Source organism: Echiichthys vipera, assembly GCF_963691815.1.
Source record: "Echiichthys vipera genome assembly, chromosome: 10".
In the NCBI taxonomy this organism is placed as follows: Eukaryota; Metazoa; Chordata; class Actinopteri; order Perciformes; family Trachinidae; genus Echiichthys; species Echiichthys vipera.
In genome coordinates, this window is record NC_139835.1 from 26,507,397 (window position 1) to 26,526,854 (window position 19,458).

General features: G+C 41.3%; 1 protein-coding gene across 1 annotated transcript in view; it reads left to right on the plus strand.

The window, feature by feature from the left end:
- Positions 1–9,830, plus strand: part of il1rl2 (interleukin 1 receptor-like 2) — a gene marked incomplete at its 5' end in the record, with an annotated part of 18,470 nt that extends 8,640 nt beyond the window's left edge. Inside the window, 10 exons of the mRNA XM_083921080.1 lie at positions 331–541; positions 819–987; positions 1,851–2,022; positions 2,436–2,498; positions 3,863–3,989; positions 4,334–4,473; positions 6,200–6,346; positions 6,606–6,770; positions 9,031–9,234; positions 9,474–9,830. Of these exons, the coding sequence (XP_083777206.1) occupies positions 331–541; positions 819–987; positions 1,851–2,022; positions 2,436–2,498; positions 3,863–3,989; positions 4,334–4,473; positions 6,200–6,346; positions 6,606–6,770; positions 9,031–9,234; positions 9,474–9,667 (1,592 nt within the window). The 3' untranslated portion in view covers positions 9,668–9,830. The remainder of the gene's footprint in view (positions 1–330; positions 542–818; positions 988–1,850; positions 2,023–2,435; positions 2,499–3,862; positions 3,990–4,333; positions 4,474–6,199; positions 6,347–6,605; positions 6,771–9,030; positions 9,235–9,473) is intronic.
- Positions 9,831–19,458: the final 9,628 nt, after the last annotated feature.

Below are 19,458 nucleotides of genomic sequence, written 5' to 3' on the forward strand. Positions count from 1 at the left end.
TTTTTGCCGGTGCCATTAAAAAAAAAAAAAGTAGAAAAACATGGCAATATTAAAGCAGCTTGTGAATCAAAGTGTATGAAAGAAGTCAGAGATAACCTCCACCAATCCTCCAATACGAGTAGTTCAAAAGTTAAGAGTAAAAACATTGGGATCTGTCTAATAACTGGCGGAGGTAATGAATTAATGAATGGATTAAATTAACTTTAACATCTAAAGCCTTTCCTACCATGCTCTTTTGATTTAGTCTAGACATTTAATGTGAAGTGTTATGTTGCATGTAATCATACACCAGTGTCTTTATCTCAACGTTTCTTGCACCATCACATCCAGACCACACTGGGGAGACAGACACCTACCGTGTGAGTGTTGGCCACCTCTTTCTGCTGAAGTGCCTTTCTGCTGACGCCCATACCAATGTGACGTGGAGCAGAGAAGGGAGACACAACCTGAGCCTGCCCAATGGAGTGGAAGTCAGGGACCGGTTACTGTGGTTTCTACCTGTGCAGATGTCTCATAATGGAGCTTACACCTGTGAGAAAAGGTACAGAAACTCCTGCAAGACTTGATGGGTTTGACTGCATCGGACTCTGACAGCATATAGAGCTCAAAGCTGAGAGGGGTGTTTAGAGTATTTTCTCCATCACATTTACATCAATCACTGGGATTAAAAGAATACTTATATAATGGAAAATCACTTTACAGCTATCTCAATTTAAATCATTCCCCATTATCTGAGTTTTATAGAGTCTCAGGTCATATACAACTGAAGCTCATGTTGGCCTCGGCTGCCACTGTCTCACAGTTCATCTTCTCTCCAGGGGCAAGACTGGATTATTGAGGGTGACTTTTGGGGTGTCAGTGTCCAGCGAAGAGTGTCCCGATCCACCGGAAAATATATCAATCACTCGGGAAGTCAGCGGTGGTCTTCCTTGCAAACAGAGAGAGATCTTCAATCTCAATTACACAAAGAACGTGCGATGGATGAAGGTATGCACAGTTAGCTTTATTCTTTTAAACCTGCTTATGAGAGTCCAGTAGGACTTCCTCAGCATAGGAATGGAAAAAGCAGAATTCACGTAAAACCCAGGTGTGCTATATTATTTATTTTCTGGGGTTAATATTTATTCCTTATTTCTGATTCCTGCATCTCGTCCTGCATGTTCAGGCTTGATACATGCAACGCTGCCCCCCTCTGTGCACATCAGGAACATGTGAAAATGGTCTGACATCTAAAATGTACAAAGCATCTGACCTATCTGCTGCTCATGTTGACATTGGCTCCTATGGTTGTGCTGTTGCTGTAGATACAGACCGTACATACCTGGGTCTAGAAAAGTCCTCACATCTCATCTCTCATCTTCATCCGCTTATCCGGGGTCGGGTCGCGGGGGCAGCAGCTTTAGCAGGGGACCCCAAACTTCCCTTTCCCGGGCCACATTAACCAGCTCTAACTGGGGGATCCTGAGGCGTTCCCAGGCCAGTGTGGAGATATAATCTCTCCACCTGGTCCTGGGTCTTCCCTGAGGCCTCCTCCCAGCTGGATGTGCCTGGAACACCTCCCTAGGGAGGCGCCAGTATGTCACACATAAAAAGACATTGGAGACATGCAGCAAACTTTATATACAGTAACATAAGAAGACCTACAGATGTTAGTCGAATGCATTCGTTAGGAAAGTCGGTCTGTACGTATTTTGTCATTTGTTTTGTTTTATTATTTGCTGTGATGTTTGTTGGCTTTCAACTTGTTACCTCATGTGAGGTGCTGAACTTTAACTTGGTAATTGCTCTAAGACTAAAATTGGACCACTTCACCACGCTGTAAAAAAAATCCAGCCTGTGTTTGTGTGTAGGACTGCCGTCCAGTGGAGAGGACAAGGACGCCCATCGTGGATGAAACTGGCTTCATGAGACTGCCAGAACCGTCAGAGAGGGATGCTGGGAAATACACCTGCCTGGTAGACATTGTCTTGAATGGCAGGAAGTACACTGCTGCACGCAGCATCCAGCTCAGCATTAACAATGGTATGTACTGTTGAGCCCCTGATTGAATCCCTGATGGAGGATTATTCATTATTTGATCCTGATTTTCCTTTAATCATCCTGATTTGACGTCATTGCATGGTTGTATTTTCAAACCAAGAGAACTATTATTGTATATTATTATGTAATATTATTATGGTAGCCATTTATATTAGCTGTAATGCCTTTTATCTGAAAGACATCATTGGATTGTTATTTTATCATTAAGAAGTTTCAGGAGGCAAGAACAGCAGGGGAGTTGTGGGTTATAAAGGGAATCGCTCACTCCCGCTCTGTTTTCTCTGGTTTAGCTGTGGGTAATTCCTGCAGCTACAGTAACGTCCCCACACAGATGATTGACAGTGTATTATGTTGCAGAGTCTTTTCTGTTGCACTGATTATGATCCTGTTTGCAGATACGGTACTTGCAAAGCCTGAGGTGGTGTCCCCTCAACAGGAAGTGGTCATGGTTGAAGAAGGTGAGTAAGACTTGCTCACAGATAATAACCACTGCCATAGTAACACACACACAGGGACTGTACTTGGTTTGAGTTTGAGTTGTGTCATCTACTGCAAATGTCACTGTTCTTAGTGTCCTCTTCTCTATTGAGCATTTAGCAAGTAAACTAAAAACTAGTTTTGTGTGACTACCTTATAATAGAAACATACTGGGACTATATGTCTGAAAAGAGGCGGTTTCAATCTGATGTGTTACACTGGACACTGATCTCCCCAGTGGTCCCTCTGCACTTCCTGTCTGAAGTAAGAGTTAAAGTCAATAATCACAGTCAATAATCAGCTTTTTAGACGTCAAAGCAGCGCTCCAACAGTCGGTTCCATGCAGTGAAAGCTGGACTCACTAAAACACGTTATTCTTTTCCTTTGGTTTAAACCTGTGGTTACATCCTTGGCCTTCCAGGATACATTTAACCGATGGTCTGGCAATCAGATCTATAAACAATACAAGAGAGAGAGAAAGAAGAGAAAATCCTACAGAAAAGCGTTGATTTCAACTTTTTTATCGAGTTATACCAAGGTCCATACAAATGATATAATATCCTCATTGAGCTTAATAGCCTTATAAACCTTTTGAAGCAGTTGTAGTTTATAATATAGCCTAAATAATGTCAATCCAATCATCAGTTTTAAATGGTTTTAAGCCAGTTTCTAATATGTAATAGCTCTTCTGCCAGCGGCACTTATATCTGAAATGCATATCCAACTTGAGAGGTAACATTTTCTAATGCCAGGACGCTCAAATAAAAAATCTGGGAAGACCAGAATATATGATACTGATTTTCCCTGGAGAACCTGAAAATTAGTTTTTCAATATTATTTTTTGCTTATGTCTTCAGGAATACTGCATTATTTCCTTATAATAAACCACAGCACGTCTTAGGTCGATCTGCTCCTCCCTTGGTCATAATCTGAAGTACAGAGTGTGTGCTCCTTTTCCTTCCATATGCAGTTTTCTAAATAAACAACCTTGTGTTTTGTGCACATATTCATAGACAAAGCCTCTAGTGACATCAATATGCAGGGTTTCTGGGCATTATAGTGCTTAAATGTTGCCTATTTGACGTTAAGGATAACATGATACATTTGACTTTCGTATCAAATCATGTCTGATCGTGGGGGCTTGCATCTATGGATTGGTCTTGAATTAGTCACAAGTCAACCTTTCAGGAGATGGAGTCTCTGACATGCATTAATTTAAGACCTTATCGCATATATTTCTATACCTGATTTCAATGAAGTTAAAGTTTTTTCACCTCACAGTGACGATTTGATCAAAACCGAATGTGTAGAGTGACAGCTGCTTTGTTCTCTCACGGATAACCAGGTACGAGAGCGACGCTGACGTGTTTAGCCTACGTCGGCTTTAGCGAGGACAAGGAGACCTTCATGTACTGGACTATTGGAGACAACTATTGTGATGAATACGAGGAACTTGAGGAGTCCTGGAAATAGTGAGTTTCTGCTTCCTGTCATGTTGTTTCAGCCTGTACGTGGATATGGAAGGGCCTGTAAAGAAAGACTCGATAAACACATGAAAACTTGTTTATTAAATGCCTCAAATGAAGTTCAAGATTCCCTAATTGCAAAATAACAAGCAGTGCACTGCAATTGTCAGCTATTAGATACGTCTGGAAATCAAGAAGTTCATATTTGGGTTTTAAAAAAGGACATCAAATGATTTCATAGAGGCCAAATCATTTATGCACAGATTGCAGTATAATTCAAGATAATATTATTATTATATAATTCTGTTTATCTGATTAATATACTGTTTGATTACTCCTGTCATTTACAGCATTCACGACAGAGGCAGGGTGTATGGCCGGTCCACTCTGTCCATCTCTAAAGTTCGTCGTCACTTCCTGAATGTCCCCATTTCTTGCCATATATCAAACTCCGCCGGAGGCAAAGTCGGTGTTGTGTGGCTTCAAGAAGGTATTTCCTCCCCTTCTCTTTTTCTTTTCATCTATTGAGTGTGTGATGTGCGGGAAATAGAAACTTCAATAAGTCCCCAAAGGAGAACAAAAATGCTCAAAACTGAGACATATCAGCTCTCATTTCACACCTTCACACCTTGTAAACAGGATTTCAATGTAGCACTGTAACTCCTAAAATCAGTTAAATTAATCTCCTCATAAATAAAATAAGTTTGAAATAAAATCGAGAAAAGAAATAGACATGTTGCAATGCATTAAAGTAAAATTATAAGATGTTTCTGCAGTGATATATCTATCTGTCCTCCTGACTACACCATAGGGCCAAGACCACGTGAATATACAGTAGATAATATAAATATTTGGACTTATAAATGCTTTGGCCCTGAGTGCAGACTCAAAATTTGGTTCTCGGCATGGACCAGCTAGGGTCTGACCTCACCTCTTGGTCAGGTTCCCGCACATTTCCTGGTGGGTTTTTTTTTCAATGCAGATGTTACAGTCTGTGTAATTTTATGTATAATCACTGTGTTTTTTTCGTGTTTTTAACTGGGCTCAGGCCCAAAACGGCTGTTGTGGTTCTGTGCGTGCCGGGGCAGAAACTGTGCAGATTCATATAGGGTCAGTCCTTTTATTTTTGTATCATAGCTCCACCACAACCTAATCCAACACTTGTGGGATGAACTGGAAAGTCAACTGTGAGTCAGGTCATAGTTTTTACCAGGTTATGACCCCTTGTATGAGAACAAATCCCAAAATCTTTGCAATATTTGCCTACTTCTGCCCATATAATTTATCATAAAGATGTCAGATGCCGAGATGCTATTGAGCAAGGCACTGAACCCCCAACTGCTCGGGGCCCCGGTCACTGGCAGCCCCCGCGCTCTAACATCTCTCCATTGGTTGCATGTATATAGGTCCTGTCTGAGCATGTGTGTGTATTTCGGGCCCGTGTGTGTGTAAAATGAAAAAATAATAGAGTGAAAATTGAATTTCCCCATTCGCGGGACAAATAAAGGAATTCTTCTTCTTCTAATGTACTGCGTTTTATCTCCCCATGCATGTTTTTAACCCTGAAAGGGGATCTTTTGGGAGAATTGGAATATAATATCAATTATAATGTTATTGTCACCTGAAACTAAGATTTTATCTAAGAATGGGAGTGGGTCCTCTTTGACGGTGCCTGCCATGTTGCACTGCCATGTTTCTCCGGTAGCCCAGAACGGACAAACCAAACACTGGCTCTAGAGCGTTTTTATGTTACCTGAAGGCCACAGGTTCTCCTGTCAGCTTGGAAAAGGAGGGCTGTGGAAAGGGGTATCGAGCTGGCCTGTGAATGCTTCCACAGTCCCAGCCTGGTCAGATGGTCGTACATGAACTGATGAAGCCTCTTGGATGAGAGGTAAAACGCCATCCTAGGCAAATAAGTCCAGATGCTTTCGACTGAAATTGCTTCGGGGGTATTGAGTTGGTTTCAATCAGATGCTAATTCTACACGCTGCATGATCTGCGACACAGATTCAGTTACGAATAAATAAGAAATATAATAAATAAATACAAGATTTCTGTTTGAAATGTGATATACAAATAAACTGCGAGTGTCCAAGGGGTTTCCACGGAATGGATCATTCATGAAAGTCTTCCCAGAATCTTTGGTTTAATCTAGTTTTGTTTATGTGTGTTCTCAAACTGAAAGTGTAAATGTGTCTTTCTCCGACCCTCCCCAGCCGACCACAGTGCCCTCTACACCAGATTGGCTCTCTGCCTCTGCGCCTCCCTGGCTGTTCTGGCCCTGGCTGCTGCCTTCCTCTTCTTTAAAGTAGATATCGTGTTGGCTTACAGGAAGCTGTTGAGACATTTCCCCAAACAACAAGGTAAGTATTTCATCTGTAGATCAGTTTTTTTCTGCGGCATCCTCTGGCTGGATACTGCCAGGAACTGGTGGCTTCATTGCAAAACAACTAAACAGTGATCTTGACCGTAAACTGCTTGATATACACTCAGAAATCTGTTCCGTGGGAAATGAAACCAACAGGAATGCATAAAAGCAATAAAGGACGGATTAAAAGTTTAAAGATTGTGATCTTCAACACCCCCTGAAGCTTTACAGAGATAATGCTGTTCTCTCCACAGCACCAGATGGGAAGCTCTACGACGCCTACGTGAGCTACCTCCATTCTGATAGCCAGAGTTCAGCTGAGATGGAGAGCTTAGCCCTGCAGATCCTCCCTGAGGGGCTGGAGAGACAACACGGCTTCTCCCTGTACATCAGAGGACGGGACGACTGCCCCGGAGAAGGTCAGAAACATTCATTTCACCTGGTCCAAATTTACAGGTGGAATGAAGATACCAAGAGGAGTTTTCTTTGAAGCAAACACAGATACATTCACATTTACGGTTTCGCACCAAAACACAATGTGCATCAACTTGCAGAGAATTCAATTGTACGTGAAATGGGTCACATAATTGCTCACTGTTTGTTCGTCATGCGTTATTGCAATCGCTGAGTGATGCAGAGAGTGAGGGTGATGCATTCAAGGACACTCTTGCGGTAAAGTTTTTCATACAGTGCAAAACAATGGGAGAAGGAATGAACAAGAATGAAACAACAATCAGTTTTTTAATTCAACATGCAGAGCTTAGTGTCCCTGATTAGAAAGCATAAACAAAAAGACAGAAATTCAAAATACTTATTTAAATACTTGCTTAGTTAAAATATTTAGGTATTATCTGCAAAGTGAACTCAAAGTTTCAAAAGTTATAGTACTCAATGCAGAATGGCCCATTTCAGCTTTATCTTACTGGATTATAATTACTGATGCATTGTGTGTTACCATCACTTTAATATTGCACCAGGGAAAAGGTGGAGCTCATTTCAGTACTTTACATACTACTGTGTCGTTTAACTTACAACAATACATCATAATAATGTATTAGTTAATGCATATTTTGTATTAAAGTGTAACTCCGGCGAAAATGGAAGCCATGGTCTTCTTCGGCATGAATATATCAAATAAGCCATGATCATAGTTTTTTCTTTTATCACCTAATTACAGAGAAATCACGGATATTGGCAGCAGCCAGACCTGACTAACACTGAGTAGCTCGGGGCGGAGCGTCAAACCATCCAAAACGGCTTTTTTTAACCACTAATATTGCACCAAACCACTGCAGTAGCATGATAAGAGTCCCTACACATAAAACGAAGCACCAACAACGTAGTTAGTGAATCCGGAGTTTATTAAAAAACATAAACTTTTTAATAAAAGTTTTACAGTGCTACAAGCCTTGGTAGTCGGCTGGTCCATATTGACAGACAGCCCAAACAAGTCGATTACAGAGTTCTACTGAACTTCAACAAAACTATATTTCAGTGCATTCTGTAATTGACTTGTTTGGGCTGCCTGCAGAAGTTTGGTGCTATTTTGAGCAATGTTAGTGGTTAAAAAAAGCTGTTTTGGATGGTTCAGGGCTCCGCCCCGAGCTACTCAGTGTCAGCCATGTCTGGCTGATAGCGAATCTCCGGAATTTCTCTGTTAATTGGTGATCAACGAAAAAAACTGTCTCAATGGCTTATTTTATGTATGTTCATACCAAAAAAGAGAGTTCCCTTTTCCATTTTCACCAGAGTTACACTTGAATAATCTAATGCTGTGTCCCGAGGTGCATTTCCACCCTTAAGCTGGCTTTTTTGAGGGTGGAAGTGCGTTCACGTCGGGAGTCGGTAAAATGCAGTGTACTGAATTTATCTCGTCATACGCTCAAAAACCATTGAGTGTGGTTAGATGAACGTTCAACGCCCTCAATTGCCGCCATTTTGTCTATGTAGCAGAAGAGGCGAGACTTAATTCACACTGGAAAATGGGGGATCAACAGTACAACGGAGCGGCAACAACTAAATTCCCTTTAGAAAATGTAAAAAGAGGTTCAGTAGGATTTTTGGCGATGTGCTGAGTCAGAAGAGTTGATGGAAAAGCTTTTGGAAAAATAAACAGAAGAAGAAATATGATCGTCATTTTCCGGCAAGTGCTCTGCGGCAGTGTGTGTTTGAGACAGAACTTACTGGAGAAATTGGGTGTGGTGAACGTGTCAGTACACAGGGCACACAGTGCATGGATGCCAGCACACTCACTGCAGTGCGTAATTTGGGACACAGCATAAATCTGCAAAGTAACTAAAGCACTAAACTCAACTAAAATAAATGTAAAATGAACACCATTTCCCTCTAAAATGGAGTGGAAGAGAAGTATACAATAGTATAAAATGGAAATACTCAAAAGAAATTGGGTGATATTTAGTAAATTTCCACCACTAGAATCACAAATTGCCTCTTGCGCGTTTGTGAAACTAAAACGAGTAGATGAAGAGGAACAAGTTGGAAATTTGCCTAAAAGGTCAGTTGTAGTTCATGTATAGATTGTATAGTATATCATCAGATAAGGTTAAATATATATATATGCTTATATTTGACCTTTAGCTGAAAAAAATGCTGTTGTTCTCAATTTGAAGGTTGTTTTCAATTTGACTCAATTCATTTCCTGCGTTTTATCTCTTCCAGCGTTGCATGATGTCATCGCCGCTACAGTACGTCAGTGCCGCAGACTGATAATCATCCTGTCTAAAGAGATACAGTCCTCCGCTGAGGGCAACAGTGATGAAACTCCCCTGTGTGACAACCCAAACCGGCTGTGCTATGAGCAGAAAGTTGGCCTGTACGACGCTTTGACCCAGAACGACCCCAGAGTGATCCTGGTGGAAATGGGTGAGGTCTTATTTTCTGCACTAACATGATATGGGGTATCGATGTTTTCAAAGTCTCAGCCAAAAAGCATGACTATTCCTCAAAGAGTATCAATGTTCCTTTTCCACAACAGGTTACAATAACATGATACCACTGTCCCTGGTTAAGTAGTTCTGTTTGAAAGATCAAGATGAGCCACATCGGGCTGCAAGTGTAGGTATAAAAGTTCAAATGGTCACCGTTGTTTTCTGTTCTACCAGATGGTCCGGTGGATTACAGTTGCCTGCCAGAGTCTCTCCAATATATCAAGAGGAAACAAGGAGCTGTGAAGTGGAAAAAACCCTCCCGTGGGACCCACAAACCCACAGAGTTGCAATCAAACAGAAACTTCTGGAAGCATCTGAGGTATCACATGCCCTCAGTGCCTGCAGGGACACTCCAGACTGTTGTCTGAACCAAGTGAAAAACTTTGATTAGTCCTAAACTTTTACAGATGGGATCCTCCGAAGCCAATTTGTTTGTTGTGTTGTTTTCAGGAGCTTCAGTATTGTTTCCTATAAACACTTTTTTTTTACATGTGGAAACCAGATGGCATCCTGAAACATTGTAAAAATCCGTCATTCACCATCACCTGGTTTATGTTACATTTGGTTTACTGTACACACACACACAAGCATGTTGTGCACAGATAGGTTCACACCGTGTGCAGTCAGTTGGGTCAGAAGGACGTCTGCTGGATTTCCTCTTTCTCTCTACAGCGCAAATGATGCTGCTTGACCACCTCGATTAATAAAGGTGACAAAATGGTTCGTAAAGAGAGAGAAAACCTTCCAAGAGCAGCTTTACTGTTTCCAGTAGGTAGATAATGATCAGAACATAATGTGAAGAGCGCGGAAGAGCATTTGCGTTTGTACGAAATAACCGATTTCACCTCACTACTATGTATGTATTTAAAAGGGAAATTCCCCAGTGCATGCTATGTTGAGTTCTCCTGCTTCGGTTGCAGCCGTGCCATCATGAACCTTGCAAGTCTGACAACAAAAAGAAACACAAGGTGTCACGACAGGAAGTATTCTAACACCCTAAACAGAAAAATACAACCTACAGACTGAATGATTCTTCCAGTCCAGCCCTGCCTTCCACTCCCTCTGGCTGCCGCTGCCAACCACATCAAGCAAAAACTGCCCATGTTTTCCTTGGCGTTGGAGGCCAATATGAGGCAGCCCAGCAGCCACCCTAAGTCTCTCTCTGGCTGGAGACGGCTGTTTATCCGAGACAGCCAAAACAGTGTACCGGTAACAGTCTACCACCGTTGCAGGATTATACGAGTGATCCTGGTTTCCTGGAAAGTTTGATTTTCTGTCATCCTGGTTCTTGAACTGTAAAACCCAGGAATTATTCATTATTTTGTATCAAAATACAACTTTGTGGAATCCACCCCGTGTACACTCACATGGGCCAACTGTTGTGTTTCTCAAATGGGGTACTAGTAGGGTACTGTGCCGTACTGTAGGCATGGACGGATCATGAGACACAGACACAGGGGACAGACATGTATGAATTAAATTCTATATTTATAGTGCAAAATCATAACAAAAGTTATCTCAAGACACTTTACATATAGATTAGGTCAAGATTACACTCATATTCATGATTTACAGAGACCCAACAATTCCCCCATGAGCAGCAACAAGTCGCAATATCTTTAATAATATTAATTGTTATTATTATTATAAATATTATATTCAGTATTAATCCATCAATCTTGAATACATAGTGGCAACGAAAACCTTCCCTTTAACAGGCAGGAACGTCGAACAGAGCCAGATCTATGGAGGACACTATCTGTCTTGACCGGTTGGGGAGGAAGAGAAACAGAGAGAAAGAGACAGACAGACAGACAGACAGACAGACAGACAGACAGACAGACAGACAGACAGACGGACGGACAGACTGACGGAGACAAAGACAAAGACAGACACATGACAGACACCTAGCTGAGCTCGACACATTGCTAGCTAGCTAACTAACTGTAACTTATACTACCGGAATACAGTAGGAGTTAGCTAGCTAGTTACTATAAGAACACGCAGTAGTGTTCTCTTAAGCATGATACTGTAAGCAAACCTCATTTAGCCACAGGAAAAGTAGTTGCTAGGGGTTGGGGGTACCTCTGGCCTAAAGGTGCTGGTAGGGAGCTGCGCAGTGCTGTGTCTGAGTTTTGCTTCAATGACAATAGCATTAACGTTAGCTAGGTAAATGGCTTAATGCTAATTTACCAGGGAGGATTGCTTCGACAGCTAACAACACGGATGGTGATAAAAGCCCAACACTTAGCAGCAACATTCATCTGTCCCCTGAAACGGTCTTTTCTGTCCTCGTTGTCATAGTTTTCTGAACAGGTGATGGCACCAGTGCTCCTCTGAAAAGTGAGATTTTCAACTAGAAGCGCTTTGAGCAGTCGCACAAAGAAGCCATTTCCTCTCTAGGACCACTTGAAAAAATCTAATATCTATAATTCTGTGTGGATGCTGGCCCTCGTGCATGTGTGGTCGGTGGTCGTGTCGTGTATTTCTCTGTTCAAAACCATTACAGAGGATGACTGCCACTGCACTCCATCGCAGTCTGTTTATTTGTGAAGATAACTTTTGTCATCCTATGAGACATGTTTACGTAAAGTCGTGCTATCCAGGTTTGTGTGTGTTTATTCTGGTTCAGAATGTTTTTACAGCACAGGAAGGAAAGTCTCACACATCCAAGGCCAACAGACTGTTTACTCACCAAACAGTGTCTCATGCCTTCAGCAAGGTTGAGGATTTTCAATGATATTTTCAGAAACTGCGTCACTACTTTTGAGAATGTTTGCTGTCCTGTAAAGTCATGAGTTCCCGAATGCGACCACATTCCACATAAAGTCACAAATGTCACGGTGGTGTTATTTTCCAATCAATCCAAAGGCCGGCAAATAAAACGCAGCTTCTACCACACGGTGACTATGCCAAATGAACACATCGTCGTGACGAACAAGATACAGACCGCAGACCCAACACATATCTTTCATGGGTTGTCATAGCTGAAACCAAACGGGGTGAATGACAGTTGCACAAGTTGCTTGCATGTGTTACTCGATATTACCGGGTATTTAGATCTCTTTCATGGGCAATCTGCTCCAGAATTTTATAGGTTCATCCTTGGCTCAAGCTCCACCCTTTCAACAAGTTACATAATTACCCAGTCGGTATAGTTTTGCCATATTCCTGGTGACAAACAGACGGACAGAAAACCTCATTGGCGGAGGTAAAAAAACCCCATTTTAGCTCAATACTAACACCACTGATGGATAATGCTGCGTTTCATTAGTTGTTTCTCATGCCCTCCTTCACTTCTCAGCAGTGGTATTACGTAACAGCACATGTCACACAGAGGCCACTTGGAGAGCTGTGGGAAATTGGAAACACACCTGCCCTCGTTCACTTCAACCCAAACTATCATGTATCTACCACCAGGTGTAGATTTGGCGCTATACTGCTTCTTACAAATAATCACAAATACCTTTAGAGTCATTTTAATGAGATAAAGGTGTTTTTTACTGCAATGTGTCGGCACTGTCGGCACTTTGTCAACAGCTGCATCATCTTTGATCCAGAAACTTCTGTTTGTGATCTGTATCATCATTATCATCATTATTATTGCTATGATGACATTTATTCCATGATTGCATTACAGATAATGTTGGGAAGAAACCACACAAGTCAAGTATAAATATATAAACTAAGATAAGTAGACTAAATATTTACTGCATCTAGTCATTTTTCAGTAACATATTAAGCATCCATGAGATTTTCTTCAGAAACTCCGCCCACACATGTAAGAATACAGACTTATAAGTTATTATTTATAGAAAACTGAAACTGAAAAGCATGTCAGATGAGTGAAGTTTATTTATGCAGATTGTTAATCTTTAGTGGTAAGTAATCACAGAGTTTTACGTCCATTACTGCCACCTACCCATTCATGTATTCTCTTCCACCAAATAACTGCAATGCATTGTGGGTGATATCCAACTCTTGCGTGACCCTCGTTGTTCACTTGATTACTCAACCCTCCGAGGGTCCATCTCACCATGTTCACTTTTTCAGACTATTGGACACTTAAGATGGCTGAGGGGAAGTGAACGAGGGCGTGTTGAACCACTACTGGAACACAGCAAATAAGTCTATGGCATTGTGTCCAGGCCTTGTGCATCAACTTTGTTATCTCCTGTTCGTTTGTGTTGTTTTTCTCTATCTGTGTGTGTTTTTTCTCTCTTTTTTTGGCCTTTTCATGCCTTTTTATTTAAAAGGACAGCTGTAAGTTGGCAGGAATCGGGAGAGAGAAAGAAAGAGTGACATGCAGCAAAGGGCCGCAGGTCGAACCATCAATTACATGTATTTTCTTTCTTTTCTTTTTTTAGTGCGTTGAGCTCTCCTTGTGCCACTGTGACATTCCCCCTCCTTTAAAATGTATTAAAGTACCTTTCAGGACTTTCACTGTGAAATCTGTCATGTAAACTGTGCTGCAGTAGCTCAGTCCATAGGTGACTTGGCAGGGAACTGTAGGGTCGCCGGTTTGAGTCCCTGCGTGGACCATGAATGGAGTGTGGACTGGTGGCTGGAGAGGTGCCAGTTTATCTCCTGGGCTCTGCCGAGGTGCTGTTGAGCAAGGCACTGAACCCCCAACCTTGGGGCGCCGATCCATTGGCAGCCCCCTCGCTCTGACATCTCTCCATTAATTTCCTGTTTGTGCATGTGTGTGTATTTCTGGCCTGTGTGTAACCTGAATAATAATAATAACAGAGTGAAAAAATTAATAAAGTAATAATTCTTCTTCTACTATATAAAGGGTGAGATAGATAAATGATATTAAGCAAACAAAGCAACACCAAATTAAACATTGTCTCGACATTACAGCAAACTGAAGAAGTCAAAACTCCAGCAGCACTTTTAGCTCATAATGCAACAACTGTACTGTAAGACCGAAGCGTTTTGCCTTGTGGCCTTCATCAGGATCAAATTCTGCTTGTGTCTGCGCTAATACTTGCTTGCTTTGAAACCGGTCTAGCTTAACAGTAAATGAAGAGCGCTGTCAGGAAGTACTTACATAGGTCTGATCACTGTGTGTCCTTGTTAAAAAGCACTTACAGTCTATTTAATGCGTCCTTTCATCGGAATACACTCCCTGTCTTACTGAGTGGGAATCCTTGATTGGAATGTGTTTGTTTGTAAAGCTCTCGTTAAGTCCATTATGGGAAGTCTTCAATCATCATTATCCAGGAATAGCTGCATTAAAGCAGCATAAGAGCTGACCTCTATAAAGCTTATTTCTTCTAACTCATGTCAGTGGCACTTGGATGTTATCATAATACGTTGGTTTCATGCATCACGTTGTGAATCATAGACTGAGTCATTGTGTTGCATTCATTTCTGACTTTTGATGGACTCATTGATATTATAAGTAAACTCTTACCCAGAACTGTCACACACTGGTCATGAAGCCTTGATTCCCGAATGTAAGAGCACACATCACACGGAGGCCACTTGGAGAGCAGAGGGAAATTGGGCGGTGCATGAAATGAAACACAGCTGCCCTCGTTCACTCCAGCCCAAACTATCATGGATCCACCACCAGGTGTAGGTTTAGCACAATACGCTGAGCCTCATTCTAATGAGATGAAGGTGTTTACTGAGGATGATTGCAATATGTCCGCACCTTCTGCACTTTGGAAACAGCTGCATCCATCTTTGATTCAGAAACGTTGCAAAAAAGCATTTATTCCATGCATTTACAGAAAATGTTGAGAAGAAACCACACAAGTCAAGTACAGATATATAAACTAAGAAGACTAAATATTTACTGCAGCTAGTCATTTTTCAGTAAAATATTAAGCTGTCAATGAAATGTTTTTGAGGAACACTCTGCTGAACAGGCGAACAGATAGGGATTTTTTTTTAATGATGATAAAAAGGTTCCTTTATTTATTCAGATTGCTCTTCTTTAGTGGTGAGCAATCACGGAGTTTTATGTACAATACTGCCACCTACCCATGGATGTATTCTCTTCTACCAAATGCATTGTGGTTTATCCACCTTTGGAGTGACCATCGTTGTTCACTCGATCACTCAGCCCTCCGAGGTTCCAATCTTACCGAGTTCACGTCAGTTTTTCAGACTATTGCAGCAACACTTAAGTGCAAGTGCCGAGGGGAAGTGAACGTGGGCACGTTGAACCACTATTGAAACGCAGCACTAGCGGCAATTGCTGACCCGGTTGTTGCATTGGGATCAACACAGTGCAACAGTTTTAATCTTTTAAGGAACGCCGGCTCCAAACACAAAATTTCCATTCATGCAGCTAGAATCTTAGTAGTTATGTCAATATGTTGATTACACAGTGATATACATACAGGATCTTGTTCTTTTGAATGTACCATATCATGATGTGCCACAAGCTGTCTGCAGTGACCCGACGTCCTCCAGTACACTTTGAATAAACCCACTGTACCAAAAGCTGCCACTGAGTCTTCTTAAACACAATAATTTATTAAGTTTTGTGTCACTTCAGAGGCCATCTACCTCCTTACCCTGAAGAAAGCACCCTGAGTGTAAGGAGGTAGATTTAGAGTGACACAATGACTAACACTGACGTGAATAGAGAGATTTCCCAAGGATTTTCCAGTGAAGGAGCAACATCACTGTGTGTGTGTGTGTGTGTGTGTGTGAGTGTATGTGAGAGGGAGAAGGGAAATGGGATAAGGAAGGGAGACTGTATGTGTGTCTTCATGAGTTATTGTAGCATTATGTGAATGTCTCTCTCTATCTCTCTCTCTCTCCCTCTCTCTCTCGCTCCCTGTGTGTGTGTGTGTGTGTGTGTGTGTGTGTGTGTGTGTGTGTGTGTGTGTGTGTGTGTGTGTGTGTGTGCGTGAATATGCGTGATTTCCGTTTTTTTTCTTGCTCTCATGATGCTGCTCACCCACTCTGCAGAGTTCAGCAATTAGCAGAGAAGATATAAAATCGCACAGAGCAGAAGATCAAGACAGAGTCTGACTGAAGCCACTCACTCCAGCTGTCAGCACACACATTTGTGAGGTAAGCACGGAGTTTCCTTTCTCCTCTTTCATCTTTATTTGAAACTGCATTGAACTAAAAACAACTAAAGAGTGTGTTTATTTTCAATTTTAGTTGATATTCTGCTAAATAACTAAGTGATAACTTGGAAACTTACAGACAAGACAATTAATTTAATCGATGCTTTTATTAAAATGTATCTATAAATTCATCGACCGGATGAAGGTACATGAATGTTGCCGTTTTATACTGTATATCCTAAATTCATTATTTATAGTGACTGTATCTATAAATAAACATCTATTTCAACAGAGCGCAGTGTTTTCATCAGTGCAAATTCTGTCACGCCACAGTTGCTATAACAGAAACCCTATGAGGGAGTGGAAAACATCCACAAAGACGGACTGTTTTGGATTAAAGCATGGTTCAACTCTGCATCTCCATGGAGCTTTTCAGCCTCTAAACTTAGTGCTTTGGTTTTCTCCATGAGAATGAATTTATATTATGACAAAACCTCAATTTATCGCAGAAACACTGCAACACTGTGATATAAAACCCCACCAGATTATATTAACATTTATTATTTCATGAACATAATATTAATAAGTGTATCTAGATGCTTTTGCTTCTGAGTTGATGTGTGTGTCGTTGTTGCTTGTTGGTTGAAAACTTTTCTGTCAAACTGCTTGAGTTTTTAAGAGGGACGCCGTCCTGCTGTGCCCTTTTGGCAGCAGCTAAGTTAATAGTGTTAACAGAGTGTTATCAAAATGTTGCCAGATTGCGATGACAGTGTATTGATTGTGTTTCATAGATCTGGCAACTTTGGTGACGTCAGACAAAAATGTAAAAACTCATGCAGCCATGTACGATGATAATTCATCATAGCGTTTGACAGCCACACGGAAATTACGGGTGTTTCCTGGGAGAAAAAAGATTAACTACAAACATTATTTCAGATGTCTCACTAATACCATTAAAAAAAAACCTATTGACTTAGAGGCGAGAGAACGGGAACTGCAAAAATGCAAACTCATTTCTAGGTTTGAGCACTCATTCCTGCAGAGAAGAAGAGCCAATAAACCGACCGTACACCACCTGCTCAGGACCAAATAGCAGACAGACAAAGATCGCAAACATAGCCAAAGAAATGTTGCAGACAACAACAAAGAGCTAGAGAGAGAGAGAGAAAGTGAACTTTGGTGAGCAGTAAAAAGTCTTTAAGTGAATACCAATGTGGCTGGATATGTATTTAGGCAGCTGCTTTCTAAAACACGTGACTTAATTGAGTGCAGATCAGTTTTTCCTTAAATCTAAAATGAAGAGGACGACTCTTAAAGGTTATCTCAAGTTTCTGATGTCTTCAGAGGAAATTGTCGTGCTGAACCTGCAGTTTCTCAGTCATATCAGCAGGAACTTGCTGTAGAGGAGATAAGATCCTGTGCAGATACTGTTTTAGAACATCACATTTTCCAAGGCACAAGTGCAAACGGCTGCTGCATGCTGGACACTTGTAACTACTTGTAATTTCTCACTCATACGACGTATTTTTCACTCGACGGAGCAAGTCTTTAGGCAAACTCCAATTTGATTGGCTACGTTAAACCAGATAGAGTGAGACTGAGACAAAAATGCAACACAGAACTTGAATATAGTTCCTAGTTGTTAGTTTCCTTAACTTCCTTAACTGGGCCTCTTTTTTCCACACTGTGAGAATTCACTTTCAGGTGAATTTGTGTCGGTGTCACATCCTTGGGTCACTCACGCACAAAACAGAAATACAGCAATGTACGAAGAAAACAAAACCTTAATTGAGAGATCACTTTTATACTTTTTCATGACCTCTCCTCCGTGCAACAGTTGTGCAAAAGTTAACCCAGAGTAATACAGCAGAGTCAAGCTTTTGATTCTCATGGAGTGACTTGTTTCTTATTTTTGTGTTGCTGTTTTAATCACTAAAACAAATGAGCTCAAACACAAACTGTGCACGATATCTGTGTCCTGATGAAATCAATTAAATACTTTCCTAAAGCTAAGGAACTATGACATGGGAGATGTTTAAGTCGTTTCCTCAATTTCAAAAAAAGCATCAAAATGTGTCGCTCTGCTGCTCGTCCTTGTCTCATCATGCTGTCAACTGAATTTTATCTGGACAAAAGGAGCCAACTGAAGACATCACTTCACATTTTGCAGGGCTAAAGGATTAGGTGTCAAAAAAACACTAAAAACAAAACGTTTTAAATTTGAAAAAGATAAATCTGTGGTTAGTCTGCGACTAATCAGACCATTTGCACTTGGACTTATTATAGGAAGGTTGGTCAGGTGATGTGATATAAAGTAAATCGTGACAAAGTCCACATAGGAAGGAGGTCGGGGTGGATGGACGAGTCAAACAAACAGGGTTTTCACTAATAGATGGTTGTCCATGGCCCGATGTAACCCAAACCACCATCTCTCCCTCAATCTAACCAAGAAGTTTTGTCTCTGCTGTTACTGGTTCTGCACTGCAGGGGCTTGTGCAGGTGAAAAATTGTCTCTTAAATCTTTTACGTAAGCTTTTATGAAACGTTTTATGTGGATACGTTAAACTAAATTCTTAGTCTTCATTAATTAATTAATTGTGGCAACACGGTGGTGTGGTGGTTAGCACTGTCGCTTCACAGCAAGAGGGTTCCTGGTTCGAATCATCAGGAGTTTGCATGTTCTCCCCGTGTCTGCGTGGGTTTTCTCCGGGTTCTCCGGTTTCCTCCCACAGTCCAAAGACGTGCATGTGTTAGGTTGATTGATGACTCTAAATTGCCCGTAGGTGTGAATGGTTGTCTGTCTCTGTTTGTCTCTATGTGTCCTGTGATAGACTGGCGTCCCGTCCAGGTTGTACCCCGCCTCACGTCCGATGTTAGCTGGGATTGGCTCCAGACCCAGACAGGGACAAGAGGTTGAAGATGAAAGAAAGATGATGAATTAATTAATTTGGGGCCTAGAGCCAGAAGGTGTATGTTCCATTGGACTAAGACATCCTGTGTTCAAGTCTTGCCAGGTGCATATCATCTGTGTATTTTATATCCCTTCCAGTCCCACAAAGATTTTAAATATCCTGTGTGGCCTTTTATAAGAACTTCCTTCAAAGCTTAGTTTGAAACCGTCT